The sequence below is a fragment of the Malus domestica genome, chromosome 09 (genome assembly GCF_042453785.1).
Source record: "Malus domestica chromosome 09, GDT2T_hap1".
NCBI classification, from domain to species: Eukaryota; Viridiplantae; Streptophyta; class Magnoliopsida; order Rosales; family Rosaceae; genus Malus; species Malus domestica.
The window spans coordinates 33,994,516-34,010,754 of NC_091669.1; the positions used below are offsets into that span (position 1 = coordinate 33,994,516).

The following is a 16,239-nucleotide window of genomic DNA, read 5'->3' on the forward strand; positions in this document are numbered from 1 at the left end:
TACTTGTAAGTGAAATGTCTTAGTTCAAATTCGTTTTTACCGAGAATCGAACCATATTATTGCTAGTCCATTCTGAATCTTAACTAACTCCCAAACCCTTAATGTATATAATATCATTTGTTAAAAAAAAAAATTAAACTAGTAATAATGTAGTTCAAATTATCTATTTTAATATCAAAATGAGATTTTAAGTTGAACTCTCACAAATTACTCATTTGATATCAGATTGTCTATTATAATATGATTGCATTAGAAAATTGATTAATAATATAGACAATTAGAAGACAATTAGTGGTGCGAGCCGCAACGTGATTGACAGCGTCCGTCCCATGAGCCTAAAAAGCGAAAAACATCATTTAAATAAATAAATAAAATGCAAAATGTTTTATCTTTCCGTTTTTACCTGTACTCTGTCTCTCCCTCTCTCTGGATCACTCTCTCAGTCTCACTCACTCATTCACACTAATCCTTCCTCGAACGAGAAAGCAAATTAATAACGCCGACGACAAAAGGCCGACGGCGTTAAAACAAAGAACGGCAGAAATGTCGCCGCCAGCTCTCGCCCTGTTCCTCCTCCTCCCACTCGCGCTCGCCTCCACCGCCCTCTCCCACTCCCACTCCTCCTCCCCCTTCCCCACCGCCTCACCCTCCCTCTACGACTGGACCTCCGCACGCGCCACCTACTACGCTGCCGTCGACCCCCGCGACAAAGTCGGCGGTGCGTGCGGGTACGGAGACCTCGAGAAGGCCGGGTACGGGCTGGCGACGGTGGGGCTGAGCGAGGCGCTGTTCGAGCGGGGCCAGATCTGCGGCGCGTGCTTCGAGGTCCGGTGCGTGGAGGACATGCGGTGGTGCATTCCTGGGACGTCGATTATCGTGACGGCGACCAACTTCTGCCCGCCGAATTACGGGTTCACGGCGGAAGGCGGGGGCCACTGCAACGCGCCGAACAAGCATTTGGTGCTTCCCATCGAGGCGTTTGAGAAGATCGCTATTTGGAAGGCTGGCAATATGGCCGTCCAGTATCGTAGGTTGGTCCTTGGGCTTCCAATTTTGTTGCCCTCTACTTTACTCTTTCATATCTTCATTTTCTTTTTTTACCTTCTTTCTTTCTCTGCTTAAAATATAAATATAATTTTGTTGTCTTAAATGTGATTATTATTGTAAATGACGTATGTATAACACGAAAATTCCTGCAACGAATAACAGAAGGGCACGTGAACAACGAAATTTTGATGTCTACAGTATTGAAAACGGTACCATACCATTAATATTGTTGTCTAATGGGATTGTGTCCTGGGTTCAAACCCTTCACGTCGCCTAATGTAGCTAAGAATAGGAATATCGCTTGTGATAAACTGCTGTAGATACGAGGAATTCCTTCAAAAAGGTGGTCTGGTATTTGACGAAGATCTTTCAATATATAGGCTTTAGAGATCGATTTTCAATGCTTAGTATGGCGTATGGTAGTTGCAATTTGGCAAGTGATTTTGCTTAATTACTAATGGAATATAAGGGTCAAAGAAGGTTTTCTGGTTGCATATTTGATGGAACAATGTTCGATTTTCAAGATTCACACACACCATGTCAGAAATTGGTGGCACCTTGGCATATGCTGAGGCATGGGAGCTCACTCACCAGTCACCACACAAATGAGGCATCTCACCTCATATTTTCAAGAAAATGAGAAAACATTGTCCAGAGTTTCATTTGTTTGAACTAAGAAAGTGTTAGTCTGGAGTGCAAAATCCCCTTTTGTGGTTTTTCCTCTTATTTTTGTTCATTGTGTTTGAAACAGGATCAAGTGTAGAAAGGAAGGAGGAATTCGTTTCACCATAGATGGTTCTAATATCTTTATCTCAGTGCTCATCAGCAATGTTGGTGGTGCTGGAGACATTGTTGCCGTGAAGATCAAGGGTTCAAGAACCGGCTGGCTTCCAATGGGACGGAATTGGGGCCAAAACTGGCATGCAAGCGCCGATTTACTGAACCAACCTCTTTCTTTCGAGGTCACAAGCAGCGATGGGCGCACAGTTACATCTTACAACGTTGCTCCCAAGGCTTGGAACTTTGGGCAGACTTTTGAAGGGAAGCAGTTTGATTCTTAAAAGCACTGTTTCAACGAAATAGTGCAGGAGAGACCGGTTTTGTATATCTTCCCTTTTTGTTGCTTGTTCTATTTTTCTTTTGGTAAGGAAGTACAGTTAGATTGCGGATGATGTTGTACAAAGACCTATGCCAAAGCTTAACTATTAAAGGGGCCCGGAATGTAAACTGATCTTGAGGTATAGGTTGCGGAGTATGCTGGTGCTCAGGGGTGCACGGTGATAGAATCGCAAGGGATTGAGATAGAACTGCTCTGTTGCCACGGTAGCTGGGGAGGTCTCTGGAGCTGCACAGCGGTCTGATGATGAGAGGGTGTACTGGCGGAGTGTAGTTTGTAAGTACTGATAAATTGCTTGGTTCTGCTTCTGGTGTGGTGGTTCATGATTGAAAGTTCATGATTGGATATCAAATTTATTGCGGGAATTTTCTTTAGGTTACATATATTTTTGTTTGGCATGTTTGCAATTGTGCTTGCTGCTCACAATGGAGCAGCATGTCTATAATCCGTTGTCATTCTCAATCGATAGCGATAAAGTCCCGATAACTCCCACGAACCTAACGATTTGTTTACTAACCTGGAATGAGAGTGTCGCGGAGAGGAGTCATTCCCATTTCAGAAAGAGAAGCAAATCCCATCAACTGCACAACTTAAGTTGCATCCAACGTATGCATAGCTGCATGCCAAAGCAACTGCTACATAAACATACTTTTCTAAACTGTTCAGCCAGATTTGACCTTCATATTCAGTACTGTAGCACACACGATCCATGGTACGTGCAAACCAAGAAACACCACGAAATTTGCTCCAGCAGAAGCCACGATAAAGTCGATTAAACACTCGAAGATCCACATGGGGATGTAGGACAACACAAAAGAAAACACAACACAAAAGTAACATGATTTAACTTCGGATTGGCCAGGCAAAAACACAATGATGTAGGACAAGCAACCATAGTGAAAAGGTAGAGAACACTAGCATCAGACTAGAGGGGATCCTAGGAATCGCACCTACGGTTAGATTGCACCACAATCCTTGAGAGAAGCTTATACTTGCTAGAGATAAGAGTTCGTAATGAACCTTGAAACACCACTGCATATTAAGAGCAAATACGGAGCTAGTACCTTCCATTCCAACCCACTTGTTAACTGTCCTTGCATAATCAGGGTTCTACGGCAAGCCAGAAAACTTTAATTTCTTTGATACCTAATTATTTATTACTGTTTTCCCTTGTCAGTTTAAAGAATAAGACCCTAAATACAAACATCTTTGGATTAACCATCCCAGAAAAACATCGAGTCCATCAACAAGGTTTCGATCCAAAAAATTATTCTTCTGGATGGATAGTTTCTCCCCCTTTGTCTTCTCTTCCTCTTTGTATCTCATTACTAAAAAAGCCAAGGAACTGTATTTGAATTCAACTTCCAGACAGGATGAACTTAAAGCCAAGACTATTTTACTCTCTTCACAAGCATATTCAATATCATCCTTCTAACAGAAATTAATGACGTTTTCCCATCCGATAAATATACAAGTTCCAAGTATATGTTCATACTTGGAGGCAAACAATATGATGCGAATGCAGCCAGCTAGTTCACGTTGTAGTATTTTGGAAGGTGTCACTAGTATTCTATATAAAGCAAAGTTATAATTGTTTAGCTCTCCTCTACAATTTCCTAATGAGAATACAATTTATGTGTCAACTTTAACAACTTTTCCTAAAGAGAGCAGCTACTTTTATGGATACTTAGTCCATAAACCTTAAAAACAGGTAAAAGCTACAAGCTTCATGTGCACTGGATTTCTTACGAACGAATACAGAACATAACTTCAAAAAACATGGTGCAAAACCATAAAACTTGCTGCGGAGTTAAAGCTAGCAAAGAAAGCACGATAGAATTGAAACAAAAAAACTTTTCGTGTCTGCTGTGATCTACGAAAGTGTGAAAAAAAAAGGGACATGTACTTTCTATCCAGGAAGCTCTTTGTGAATTGTCTTGAGTATAGACTACACAATACAAGTAAGTATATTCAATATTCAGATTAATGCAAATCAGATACAAATGAATTTCAATCTCAATTGCTATCTCACATAAACTATACCGAGTTTTCCGAGGCCAAGAGAGAAACCTGGCAGAAACCGAAGATGCAAGATAAGAGGAGGAAGCAAAGGAGCCAACCAACCTCCCTGACGAATCAAAAGCTCACTCCATATGGAATCAAACCAGTGAGCCGGAGCAGGACATATACCAAGAGAAAACAAAAAGAATCAAATCAAAGCTTCTGGTGAGACTCGATGAGCAATGCATTTAGCATGATGTGCAGCACTGCTTCGTAAACACGCATATCATAATGCATTCCATCAACCGTACATCGAACCCCGCAATTCCAACTCAGGGACTCAATGTCCAGTAACCAAAGCGGACCGCCGGACTTCTGCAAAAGCTTACTCTTTTGAAGCTCCTTATCATACTCACCCCGCATTGCATCAGTCATCTTCTCCCTCTTCTCCTCCGTATTCAACATCGAGTTTATCAACGTGGGCATGCCAACCCAGAACAAGTGTGGCGTCCGGGCCGAACCAGAGCCTGAAGCCGAGCTGGTTTCCGGCTTTTCAGAGCCAATCGCCGGCGAAACTGGCAACAAGGACGCCGCAGATCTCCTGAGTGATTGCAGTTGAACACGGAAATCTGAAGCGTTGGTGAAGTGCAGCATGTGCCATAGCCCAGAACCCATCACCAACACATCCGGGAAGTTCCGATTTCGCTTGAACTTCGACACCAGATTGGTCAAATTCACAGTATAAGGAGCCCAGATGAAATCCAATCGCATCCCAATCTCGCCCACCACAATCTGATAATCACTGTGCCTCTTGAATAGATCCTTGTTAACCTTCTCCAGCGGCCCAGAATCCAGAACCAGGCTGAGCAGCGAAAGCGCCACCAGCCTCGCCTGAGAGTCTCCGGCCACCACGACCCACGAGCCGTTGAGCAGATCGGAGGCGTCGAAACGACCCAGCTTCTGAAATCCACATGCAGAAACGGCGAAGGAAGAAGGCCAAGCCCAGGACTTGTCGTAATTGACGGTGTTGTTGTCGAGGGCGTTGAAATTGGGGGAAGGAGTAACCTCCCAAACAACGTCGTGGAGGTGGGAGAGGCAGGAGTCGCGGCGGTTCTCGAAGACGACGACGGAGGAGACCGTGGTGACGAAGTCGTTGACGGAGGGGAAGTAAGGGCTGAGGTGGACGCCGATGGCGAGAGCGATGAAGAGAGCGCCGCTGAAGAAAAGCATCTTTTTGCGGCTGAGATGGTATCCGGCCATGGCCATTGGGACCAAAACGACGACGCACGCAGCCAGCACCCCGAATGGCACAGCTCCTATCATGCTAGTGTTACTCTTCTCATCATATCAAACATCTGATCGGACAAGAAAGTATTTGAATTTTCAGTGCCTTGCGAATAAATCAAATATTGTAATTCTGTACAAAATTGACTGTATTTTCATTGACCGACTTTGAAAGGAATGTTCCAACGACGACAAAACAGAGGAAGGAGGAGGAGGAGGAAGTGGAGGCGGGGCGGAAGAGGAGGAGGAGGAGGAATACTAATTTTCAAAATAAGAAGGCCAAAATAAAGGGAAAAGTACCAGAATTGACTTGCGTAAAAATGTGGTTTTTGGTTAAAATGAACAGTACCAGGTGATTTTTGTTAAAGTTCCAGGAGCATGAGGAGGAGGAGAAGGAGGAGAGTGGGTGTTGGGTGTGGTCAACTTTATTTTGATAACATCCACTCACATTAGTGGAGCCCAATAACAAAGCAAAATGCAGGCCGAGCCCAATAAAGTTATAAACTATAGTTTATGACAATAGAGCCCATATAAACCAACATGGAGATAAAATAGACAGATAATGTATGCCAAAAAAAAAAAAAAAAAAAAAAAACCCTCGAATGCAAAACTGGATAAGCGAATAAAGTCATTTTTTCATGAATTCTAGGTGGTTGTGGAGGGATTAAGCATTCCTTTGAACACAATGAGAAGATTATTTTTTGCGGGTATTGCCACGCAACCCCGATCACCCTAAGCTAATTGGTTTTTCCATCTTCATTGATAGCCGCATAAATGACGCCATGCTTTTTTTCCCCTGATTACAACCATGTGTTTTGTTTTTCACTTATCTTGATCTTGTGTAAGCAGTTGGTGTCACATCCCGAACTCGACTCCGTCGTGGCACGATATTATCCGGTTTGGGTCCCGACCACGCCCTCACGGTTTTGTTTCTGGGAACTCACACGAGAACTTCCAGTGGGTCACCCATCCTGGGATTGCTCGACTCCGTCGTGGCACGATATTATCCGCTTTGGGCCCCGACCACATCCTCACGGTTTTGTTTCTGGGAACTCACACGAGAACTTCCCAGTGGGTCACCCATCATGAGATTGCTCTTGCACGAACTCGCTTAACTTCGGAGTTCCGATGGAACCCGAACCCAGTAAGCTCCCAAAATGTCTCGTGCTAAAAAGAGATGGACATGTACATATAAGACTTAGAGGATCCACTCCCCTGAGCGATGTGGAATGTTACAGTTGGATAGCTTGAGTGGTAAGGATTCTTTAAAATGAATTCGACACCCGTTTCAAAAGCAAACTTTTTAAACAGAATTTTAGCTTCTGCATGGGAATGTGCGCAGAACGTCGTTTATGGTCCTCGTATCGCTACCTTTCATCACAATATTGGTAGTGGTTTTTTCAACATCAAAGTTTCGTTCCAGTAACTCTTCGGGTGGCGACTATTGGACCAGGCTTGTGGTGTTCATCACGAAGGCTAGGGCGTTAGGAGAAGTCTGGCGATTTGGGCGACCTCGGTGGTGGTTGCCTGGTTTTTATGGTGGCTCGGTGGCGGCTTCAATATTCGTCCTTCAGATGGGATTTTTTTTTTGGTCTTTTTATATGTCTAAACCACCTTAACTGGTTTTCTCTCATCTTACTTTGGTGCCTATTTACAAGAATAAAGACGGCGTACAAAATTGCATGAACTATAGGCAATGGCGGAGCCATAAATTCTGCTCATGAGGGGCATTTCAGACACATAAAAGAAATCAGATTAAATATAGCAATATGATTACTTCTAGAAAATTTAAATTTTTTTTATTGGCACAGAAAATTTATCAAACAAGAGTAATGGAGATTTAAATTATTATGAAAAATTAAGTATTGGGATGATTATATTATAAGAACAACACTTATTTACGAGCTTCAAAAAAAAACAAAAAAGAAGATTCAAACAAAAATTTAAGGCCATAATTCAAAACAATTACCATGAGATTTTCCTTTCAACGTAATTGGATTTTCCTCTAATTTGAAATTAGTTGTTATATGGTAAACCAAAAACCTAATTATAAGTTTAGTTTAAACTAAAAAAAGCAAAAGGTTGTTGATGTCAATGAGTTTCGAACCCATGTGATGATGGGATTGTCAAAATACACTAACCATTTCAGGATAGGCCTAGGCCTAGCCTGGCCTCCATGTGGCTCCACCCCTGACTATAGGGGTATTAACTTAATAAGCCATACAATGAAGCTTTGTGAGAGAGTAACTAAGCATTGATTGAGGCAAGAGACATGGGTCTTGGACAATCAATTAGGGTTCATGCCAGGACGCTCAACCATGGAGGCAATCTATCTCTTACGAAGATCGATGGAAAGATATAGAGATATGAAAAAGGATTTGCACATGGTATTTAAAGATTTGGAAAAAATGTACGATAGGGTCCTAAGAGACATTCTTTGCGGATTTTAGAGAAGAAATGAGTATGAGTAACATATATCCAAGCTATAAAGGATATGTATGATGGAACAATGACTGTAGTAAGAACTCATGAAGGACAAACCGAAAGCTTTCCCATAACTGTAGGGTTACATCAAGACTCATCTTTAAGTCCTTACATTTTTGCATTGGTAATAGATGAGTTAACATGACATATTCAAGAAGATATTCCTTGTTGTATGCTTTTCGTAGACGATATGGTGTTAATAAATGAAACTCAGGAAGGAGTCAATGTGAAACTTAACCTTTGGAGAGAAATGCTGAAATCTAAAGGTCTTCGCCTAAGTTGGTCAAAGATAGAATATATGGACTGCAAGTTCAGTGCGAACGAAGGTTCAAATGAGTTAGGGGTGATGATTGAAGATTAGTAAGTACTAAAAAGTGACAGCGTTCGCCACCTAGGATCCATCTTACAAAAGAACAGAGAGTTGGATGGAGATCTCAACCACAGAATACAAGTTTGATGGATGAAGTAGAAGAATGCATCGGGTGTGTTGTGCAACTGTCGTATGCTACTAAAACTCAAGGCAAATTTTATAGGACGACAATAAGGCCATCAATGCTTTATGGCACGAATGTTGGGTGGTGAAATATCAACACGTACATAAAATGAGTGTAGCGGAGATGAAAATACTTCGTTGGATGTGTAGGCACACGAGAAAGGATAGGATTAGGAATGAGGATATCCGAGGTAAAGTAGGAGTAGCCGAGATTGAAGGAAAGATGAGAGAAAATCAGTTAAGATGATTTGGACATGTGAAACAAAGGCCTACAAATGCTCTAGTTAGAAGATGCGATTACGAGACAGAAGTTCAGGGCCGAAGGGGTAGAGGAAGACCAGGAAGACTTGGAAAAAGACTCTAAGGAAAGACTTGGAGTACTTGGATTTAACGGAAGATGTGGCACATAACCGAGCGCAATGACGTTCTAGGATTCATACAGTCGACCCCACTTAAACCGAGCGCAATGACGTTCTAGGATTCATACAGTCGACCCCATTTAGTGGGATAAGGCTATGTTGTTGTTGTTTCTTGCTTTAGGGTTTTGTGTCGGCCTAGGGGGTGTCTTAGTTGTCCTCTTTTATTCATCAAAAAGAAAAAGAAGATTATTTTTAATCATTCATATATATATAAAATAAATAGACGGTGTGAAAATGTTAATTGTTATCAAAATTGTTAAATTGTGGGAATAGGTGACTGGAAGAAATGCAACCGTAATGTGGAGATTATGTTTTAGCTAATGATAAATAGGATAAATGGTTACAAAAACTACGGTAATCACAAAATGGTGGACAAGCAACTTAACTTCAGAGCAGCTGGTTTGTTCTTATTTTGTAATTTATATTATGGTTTCTCTGCAGACTAACAAAGAGATACCAACAAATAATTAAGAGATATACCTGTCGATCAAAACCTGAAACTTCTTGTGAGCCGGCTTTCTAGCTAGATATATACTCCATACTCTTAAGACAAAACCTTTCTTGAAGCATAATTAGCTCCAACTGACAAACACTTAACGCTAGTTAACATGTATTAAATTAACAAACTTACAAGAGTTTATCCTCTTTGGAGGGCAAAACAAGAACACCTCACAAAACATCGAAAATTCCATCTCCTAATTAACAAGTATTTAATTAAGAACACACACTCCCTATAAATTCCTCCACATCTTCTTCATTGTGTTATATACTACAAACTCTAGAAAATCATATACACAGGAGAAAATCGATAGAGATGTCGACGGAAGATGTTGTTCTTTTGGACTGCTGGGTTAGCCCTTTCTGCATGAGGGTGAAAATTGTGTTGGAGGAAAAGGGCATCCAATATGAAGAGAGAGCTGAAGATCTATTTGGAGGCAAGAGTGAGCTGCTCCTCACATCCAACCCGATTTACACCAAGGTGCCTGTGCTGCTTCACAAGGGAAAACCAGTGTGTGAGTCAAGCATCATTGTTGGCTACGTTGATGAGACCTGGGCTTCTCCACCATTGCTCCCATCTTGCCCTTATGCTCGTGCTCAGGCCAAGTTCCAGGCCGACTACATTGACAAAAAGGTAATTGGTTTCTTTTATATACTTTTTGAGATTTGATTAGGTCCTCTCTTCGGTCGATGTTTCTTTTTTGTTATCAAATTAGTTTACTAAATGATTCGGATTTTTAAGTATTCAAAATCTACGTTTGCTCACTTTGAATCTTATTTATTTCTATCAATTAGTAACATGAGGATACACTAATGGTGAAAAAAATGAGCTTTTTAATCATTCAAATATGAACTTGCATTTTTAACAAGTAACACAGTATTACTGTCGTATCATTGGGTAACCAAACCTTGATGACCCAATAGTAAGCAGCATGTTTGTATATATAGGTCTAACTTCATGATTGTATACATGAAGCTGTACGATGCAGGAAGCAGTATATGGAGGACCAAAGGAGAAGCACAAGAGGTAGCTGTAAAAGACTTTGTAGAAGTCTTAAAGCAGCTAGAGAAATTTCTCGGGGACAAAGATTTCTTCGGTGGAGATAGCTTTGGTTTTGTTGACATCATAACGATCGGTATAACGAGCTGGTTCTCTGCATATGAAAAGTTTGGAAACTTCAAGGTTGAAGACCACACACCAAAGTTGTCTGCTTGGATTAATAGGTGCATGCAGAGAAAGACAGTAGCCAAAGTCATTCCAGACCCAGAAAAAGTCTATGAATTCGTCATCAATCTCAAAAAGATGATGGGATTTGAATAGAGATCGATAATCCTTACTTCGTTGATGATCGGATTTACTAGTACTTTGTGTACTTGATCTCTTAATTTCTGTTCTAATACTTTGAAAAATAAGGAACAAATAATCATGCTCCTTCTTGATCAGTCGCTGTATTGTACGAGAATAGGAAAATGAGTCTTCTCAAGGGGGACAGTTTGAAAACTTTTGTTTTCAGCTAAATAAATGGAACTTTGTGACATGTTATGATTTTGTAATTTTGGCCTCTCTCTTTAAGTAAGGTTCAATGTTGCAGTGTTTTGTAGAATATCGCTTGCATTTAAGAAAATTGTGGCAGTGTTTTGTAGAATATCGCTTGCATTCAAGAAAATTGTTGCCGTAGTGTCTTCTGTATTTTTCTTTAATGTACTACAATGTTTGAAGTTGGATGAATTTGCTGTATTTTTCTGTTTCTTTTGGTTTTAGATGAGTTTGGTGTCTTTCTGTATTTTTCTTTTAACCCGCTAACCCCTAACTCAATACTTTTGTTCTCCCTTTATTTTGTATTACTCACTCTCACTCAAACCACCTCTTAGGCTCCTCTTCCCTCTTCCTCCAAATAGCTCTCTCTCCTTTCCGACGCTGAGACTGTCGAGCCTTTCATTGCCCAATCGTTGAAGGTCTCGATGCCAAAGTTTTTCAAGGGGTGGGATATGTGAATTATCCAATTGAGATAAGGGGAGAGCTCCATTTGGATGCATACACATATATGATCTGAATGATTCTTTGTAAATATGATCTTCAAATGAAGATTAAGAAATTGAACCATTATGATTATGAAATTTATATGGTGTATATACATTATCCATAAGAGATGATATATGGCGCACAAACCGACTATAAACACTAATTACAATTTCATTAATTGAAAAAAATTGTCATGACAACTTTATAGGACTATAGTTCTGACAAACTTAATTTATAATTCTGAGTTACAAGCAACATAAATAGAGAGCCAAACCGCAAGTGGCAAGGTTCCCATCAAATTTCACCCCTCCTCCAACTTCAACTTCTGTGCTATCTGAAGGGCATGTGGGTGCTCCCTTATACAAATCGATGTAAATGGAAGATTTGGTTAAGATTACTAACAGGATATCCATGTATAAAAAGTCAAAATCAATTTTGTCTTTGGGGGCAGATTAAGGAGTCAAAATACAAACTTGTTTCATTTTTTAAGGTACCCTTAATTTTGTGCTGATTCATCCCTAACTGTGCTCCTATAATTATGCATCCCGAAACTCCAACCTTTTCCCATTAGGAAAGCACTAAAATATGGCGTTACAGAATCAAATTTTATCAAATCTATATTTAAAAGCAAGATTATGACCAATCAGTACTATAGTTTGGTGGTCTTCCTTTTCCCATTAGGAAAGGTTTTAGGTTTGAATTTTGTAGATGGCGAATTCAATACCAAATTAGGCTGTCCATTGTGTGGCTTAGCCGAACTTCCCCTCACGTAAAAATATTGATGTACACCAAAAAAAAAAAAAAATGTTATTTTCAATTGCTAGAAAAAGGGTAGGTTGCATAATCACCCAGTAACAAACATTCATCCGTAATTTGACTCGCTTAATCTTCTAATACATTAGAAAAATATTTGGTATAGACTGCATAATCACCCCAATACCAAACATTCATGTGTAATTTGACTCGCTTAATCTTTCTAATTGTGGACATTCATGTGTAGTTCCACTCACTTGTCGTAATCATATAACAACCAATGCAGTCCTACAAAATATAAAACAAAAGGAAAAAAACACCATAAAGGAAACATAATATCTCACTCATTTTTGCCTCTATTATCATTATTATTGCTTTTTTTTTTAAAAAAAGTTTAAATTGGTCAGACTGATTGACCCATCAGTGCATTCTTGCTTCTCACACATTCTCTGATTCTGTGGGGAAATTCAAGCCTTTCTTCTTCTTCTTCTTCTCCTCCTCTCTTTCTCTCTCTTTCTCTCTCCAAAAAACAGAAATGGACGAACATTCTTTGTCAACTGTTGCATTTAACAGAGCAATACAACAGGTTTCCTCTTCTTACCCTTCTTTTTTCCTTTTTCCTTTTTCCTTTCTCATCATATCCATCAATGCATTTAAATTCTGCATTCTTTTACATCAATTTTCTTTTAATATTTATGGGATTTAGTATCGTTTATTGGTACTTCAGAATTTTTCTTGTGGTACAATTCACATTTCTGTTCAGTTGTTTAACCATATATCACTGAAGTCTGGAGATACAACTGATTTGAAGCTTTTGTTTAATAAAATAATCATATTTTAATTGCAGTTCTTTAAGTTAGAAATTATTTTCTTTGAAGATATCTCTTTTGGGATTTCAAATAGGTTGCCAGTTGATATGAATCCATAGAACCAAAAGTTATGTGGGGAACCATCTACTTGTTAGAATAATATAATATTTTTAAGACTCTAATCGCATGTTTACCGTTATTTTGATAATATTGTGAATTTTAAGTAAGTTGAGTAAGAAATAGATTGAAGTCTTTGAGTCTTCTCTTCCCATTTTCCCAAGCTCTCCTTCTCTTCTGATTTTCGCTTTATGTCCGGTAAAAAAATTCCATTTTGATGTTTGAACAGGCAGTTGTCTCTATGAAGAGGGGTGCTTATCTGCTGAAATATGGACGAAGAGGGAAGCCCAAGTTCTGCCCTTTCCGGCTTTCCACGGTAGACTTCTGTACTGTAACTTGGCATCAATGATTTCAATATGTGCAATCTTCATGTAGCTCTGGATCAATGCTCATGAAATTTGATTGAGCTGTCTGTTTCTGCAGAACACTACTTAAGTTTATTATTACAATTATCTTTTGGTTGGTAACAAAGGTGTCCTCACCCAGAAAAAATCCCATGGGACTGACTCTCATGGGGTTAATTTAAGATTTTAGACCATTTTCTATGCCATATTATCAAACAACTTGCTAAACCTTTCTACCCTGTGTAACATTTTCTTGGCCAACCGCAAAACCTTTGTTATAGCTTAACTTTTACATATTTGCAATGTGGTGATTGATTACCAGGAGGGTGCTGTAAGATTTATAGTCTACATTATTGCCAGCTTGGAAAACGTATTTCTCGGCAATTGTTTTGAATATGTTCATTAAAATCCAGCACGAAGAGGAACTATTTCACATGCTGATGTCCTATTTACAAATTATGTATGATCAATTAATCAATATTCAACTTTCATGCTACTTGCATTGCTACTCTTTTTTGAAGTTAGAATTGGAATCTGACAATCAATTGGTTCGTATCCCCTTGATAGCAGTACAAACGTTGATCCAGTTATTAGTTTTTGTCCTTTTTGCTATCAAGCAGAGTAATGATAGATACCTGAGTTTCACTTTTTTCTGGATGTCAGGATGAGAAGTTTTTGATATGGTGTTCCAGAAAGGAGGAAAGGCAATTGAAATTGAGCTCAGTCACAAAAATTATACCCGGACAGTGGACAGTATGTAATTCAGATTGAAGTCAGATTTTAACTTGTTTTATTTAACTCTTAACATCACACATTGTTTAGCAATATGCTTCTTTGCTCTATATCATAGGCGGTTCCACTTATGACAGGTTAGTTTACGGGGGAAACTGGAACCAGAAAGGAAGGGTCAGTCATTTTCAATTGTCTATGCACACAGTGAATGTTCACTTGATCTGGTAGTCTGATGTCTCGATTTAAGTCTATTTCTTCAATGACTTAAGATCAGTAGTTCCTTTGCTCATTGTATCTCATTAATTTTTATTGTTCATTTTATACAGATGTGCAAAGATGAAATCCAATGCGATCTTTGGATTTTAGGGTTGAGGGCTTTAACATCCCTGCATTGCCATCCTAGACCACTTAATAATTTGGGAAGTTTCGGACAGGTGCAAAGTTGTCTAAATAGTCCGGCAGGTCTTTTTAGGAGAAGGCAAACTCTTGTAATAGTGGACGATGACAACGAGTTCTCCCAGGTTTTTATACCTTTTACATTTTTCTCGTTTCTCCAACTATTCTATTGTTCAATCAGTAGCATATCAATATCTGAGTTTAGTTTTAATTTAGTTAGACCATGTTAGGAGATGCATGTTTAACCATCATTCAATTTTTCGTCTATTGATTTTTTTGAAGGTGAGAAGCGTATGCGGGAGTCCTACTTTAACACTTTCTGAGAGGTGTATTTCTGATGGCATATCTTTTTCTTCTGATAGCTTTTTTTCGTCGGAATCAGTCCTATCAAATATGCAAAATGTAATGGACATCTCAGTTCCAGATTCTCCATATATTGGATCAGATTATCTCAAGAGGAGGCGAATATATTCTGATGCCGACTGTGAGCCTCACAGGTTTGTTTCCTATGCCTATGGAACCTCAAGAATTGAAAAGGACAATATTTTGAAAGATGTCATGATCTGGGGTGAAAGTATTGGAGGGAATGTATGTGGATTGCAAGCAGATGCTTTACTGCCTAAGTTATTAGAATCAACTATGACGATGGATGTACAGAATATATCTTTAGGAGGGAAGCATGCTGCAGTAGTTACGAAGCAGGGGGAAGTGTTCTGCTGGGGTCACGCTAATGGGGGAAGACTAGGGCACAAAATCAATATGGATGTGAGCAACCCTAAACCTGTTGACTCCCTTAATGGGATCCAGGTGAAATCTGTTTCGTGTGGTGAATATCAAACATGCGCTCTGACACATTCTGGTGAGCTCTATACATGGGGAGACACAAGTTGCGGTGCCAGTTTAGAGGCCGAGGAGAAGAGTATCAGTCAGTGGTTACCGCATAAACTTTCTGGTCCCTTGAATAATATAAATGTATCATATGTCGCTTGTGGGGAATGGCATACCGCTATGGTGTCCACTTCTGGGAATTTATTTACATATGGAGACGGAACCTTTGGGGTACTGGGGCACGGAAATCTTTATAGTGTTTATCAACCAAAGCAAGTTGAATCTCTCAAGGGTTTATGGGTAAAATCTGCTGCGTGCGGATCATGGCACATGGCTGCTGTAGTTGAAATCATGGTCGATTGTCTCAGGTCCAATTCAATTGGTGGGAAGTTGTTTACATGGGGTGATGGGGATAGAGGGAGGCTAGGACATGTGGATCATGAGAGGAAGCTTTTACCAACTTGCGTTGGGCAGCTTGTGGATCATGATTTTGTTCAAGTTTGTTGTGGAAGAATGTTGACTGTTGGGCTTACCAATAAAGGTGCAGTTTATACAATTGGAAGTTCAGTACATGGGCAGTTAGGGAATGCTCAAGCCAAGGATAAATCAATCACATTGGTCGAAGGGAAGCTTAAGGAAGAGTTTGTTAGAGAAATAGCATCCGGTTCATATCATATAGTGTTGTGCTAGGATAGCACCAAACCCGTTGGAACCAACTCAAGCTAACCCACAGGAAATTTATCAAATGAAAATGGAAGAACAAAATATAAAAGACACCAAGATTTTAACGAGGTTCCTCAACAGTCAGTATAACTAGAGTACGTCCTCGGAGCAGTAGGAGCTCACCCAATAATCCACTATCAACCAAATGGGAGTTTACAAAGTGTTGGCAAT

General features: G+C 39.7%; 4 protein-coding genes across 4 annotated transcripts; 3 read left to right on the forward strand and 1 right to left on the reverse strand.

Annotated features, from left to right (window-relative positions):
- The first annotated feature begins 364 nt into the window (after positions 1–364).
- Positions 365–2,543, forward strand: LOC103411774 (expansin-A13-like). The gene is made up of 2 exons (XM_008350395.4): positions 365–1,031; positions 1,799–2,543. Exons 1-2 carry the CDS (start codon positions 544–546, stop codon positions 2,106–2,108), a joined length of 798 nt encoding a protein of 265 aa, XP_008348617.3. The 5' UTR covers positions 365–543; the 3' UTR covers positions 2,109–2,543.
- Positions 2,544–4,070: 1,527 nt separating this feature from the next.
- On the reverse strand, positions 4,071–5,727 carry LOC103411773 (protein ALTERED XYLOGLUCAN 9-like). The gene has a single exon (XM_008350394.4). The coding sequence runs from the start codon at positions 5,486–5,488 to the stop codon at positions 4,379–4,381; it is 1,110 nt and encodes a 369-aa protein (XP_008348616.3). The 5' UTR covers positions 5,489–5,727; the 3' UTR covers positions 4,071–4,378.
- A 3,932-nt stretch (positions 5,728–9,659) lies between these two features.
- Positions 9,660–10,664, forward strand: LOC103444374 (probable glutathione S-transferase). Its single transcript, XM_008383302.3, has 2 exons — positions 9,660–9,977; positions 10,320–10,664. The coding sequence occupies exons 1-2, from the start codon at positions 9,660–9,662 to the stop codon at positions 10,662–10,664; spliced, it is 663 nt and encodes a 220-aa protein (XP_008381524.3).
- Positions 10,665–12,569: 1,905 nt separating this feature from the next.
- Positions 12,570–16,035, forward strand: LOC139187918 (PH, RCC1 and FYVE domains-containing protein 1-like). The gene is made up of 6 exons (XM_070804541.1): positions 12,570–12,705; positions 13,275–13,361; positions 14,053–14,142; positions 14,259–14,345; positions 14,448–14,642; positions 14,800–16,035. Exons 1-6 carry the CDS (start codon positions 12,655–12,657, stop codon positions 16,033–16,035), a joined length of 1,746 nt encoding a protein of 581 aa, XP_070660642.1. The 5' UTR covers positions 12,570–12,654.
- Positions 16,036–16,239: the final 204 nt, after the last annotated feature.

Bases quoted from the DNA above. Each gene is read 5' to 3' on its own strand.
- LOC103444374 (XM_008383302.3), top strand. From the start codon at position 9,660: ATGTCGACGGAAGATGTTGTTCTTTTGGACTGCTGGGTTAGCCCTTTC. The intron at 9,978-10,319 runs GTAATTGGTTTC...GTATACATGAAG, and splicing joins CCGACTACATTGACAAAAAG to CTGTACGATGCAGGAAGCAG.
- LOC139187918 (XM_070804541.1), top strand. From the start codon at position 12,655: ATGGACGAACATTCTTTGTCAACTGTTGCATTTAACAGAGCAATACAA. The intron at 12,706-13,274 runs GTTTCCTCTTCT...ATGTTTGAACAG, and splicing joins TTAACAGAGCAATACAACAG to GCAGTTGTCTCTATGAAGAG. The intron at 14,143-14,258 runs GTATGTAATTCA...CACTTATGACAG, and splicing joins TTATACCCGGACAGTGGACA to GTTAGTTTACGGGGGAAACT.
- LOC103411773 (XM_008350394.4), bottom strand. From the start codon at position 5,488: ATGATAGGAGCTGTGCCATTCGGGGTGCTGGCTGCGTGCGTCGTCGTT.
- LOC103411774 (XM_008350395.4), top strand. From the start codon at position 544: ATGTCGCCGCCAGCTCTCGCCCTGTTCCTCCTCCTCCCACTCGCGCTC. The intron at 1,032-1,798 runs GTTGGTCCTTGG...TGTTTGAAACAG, and splicing joins ATGGCCGTCCAGTATCGTAG to GATCAAGTGTAGAAAGGAAG.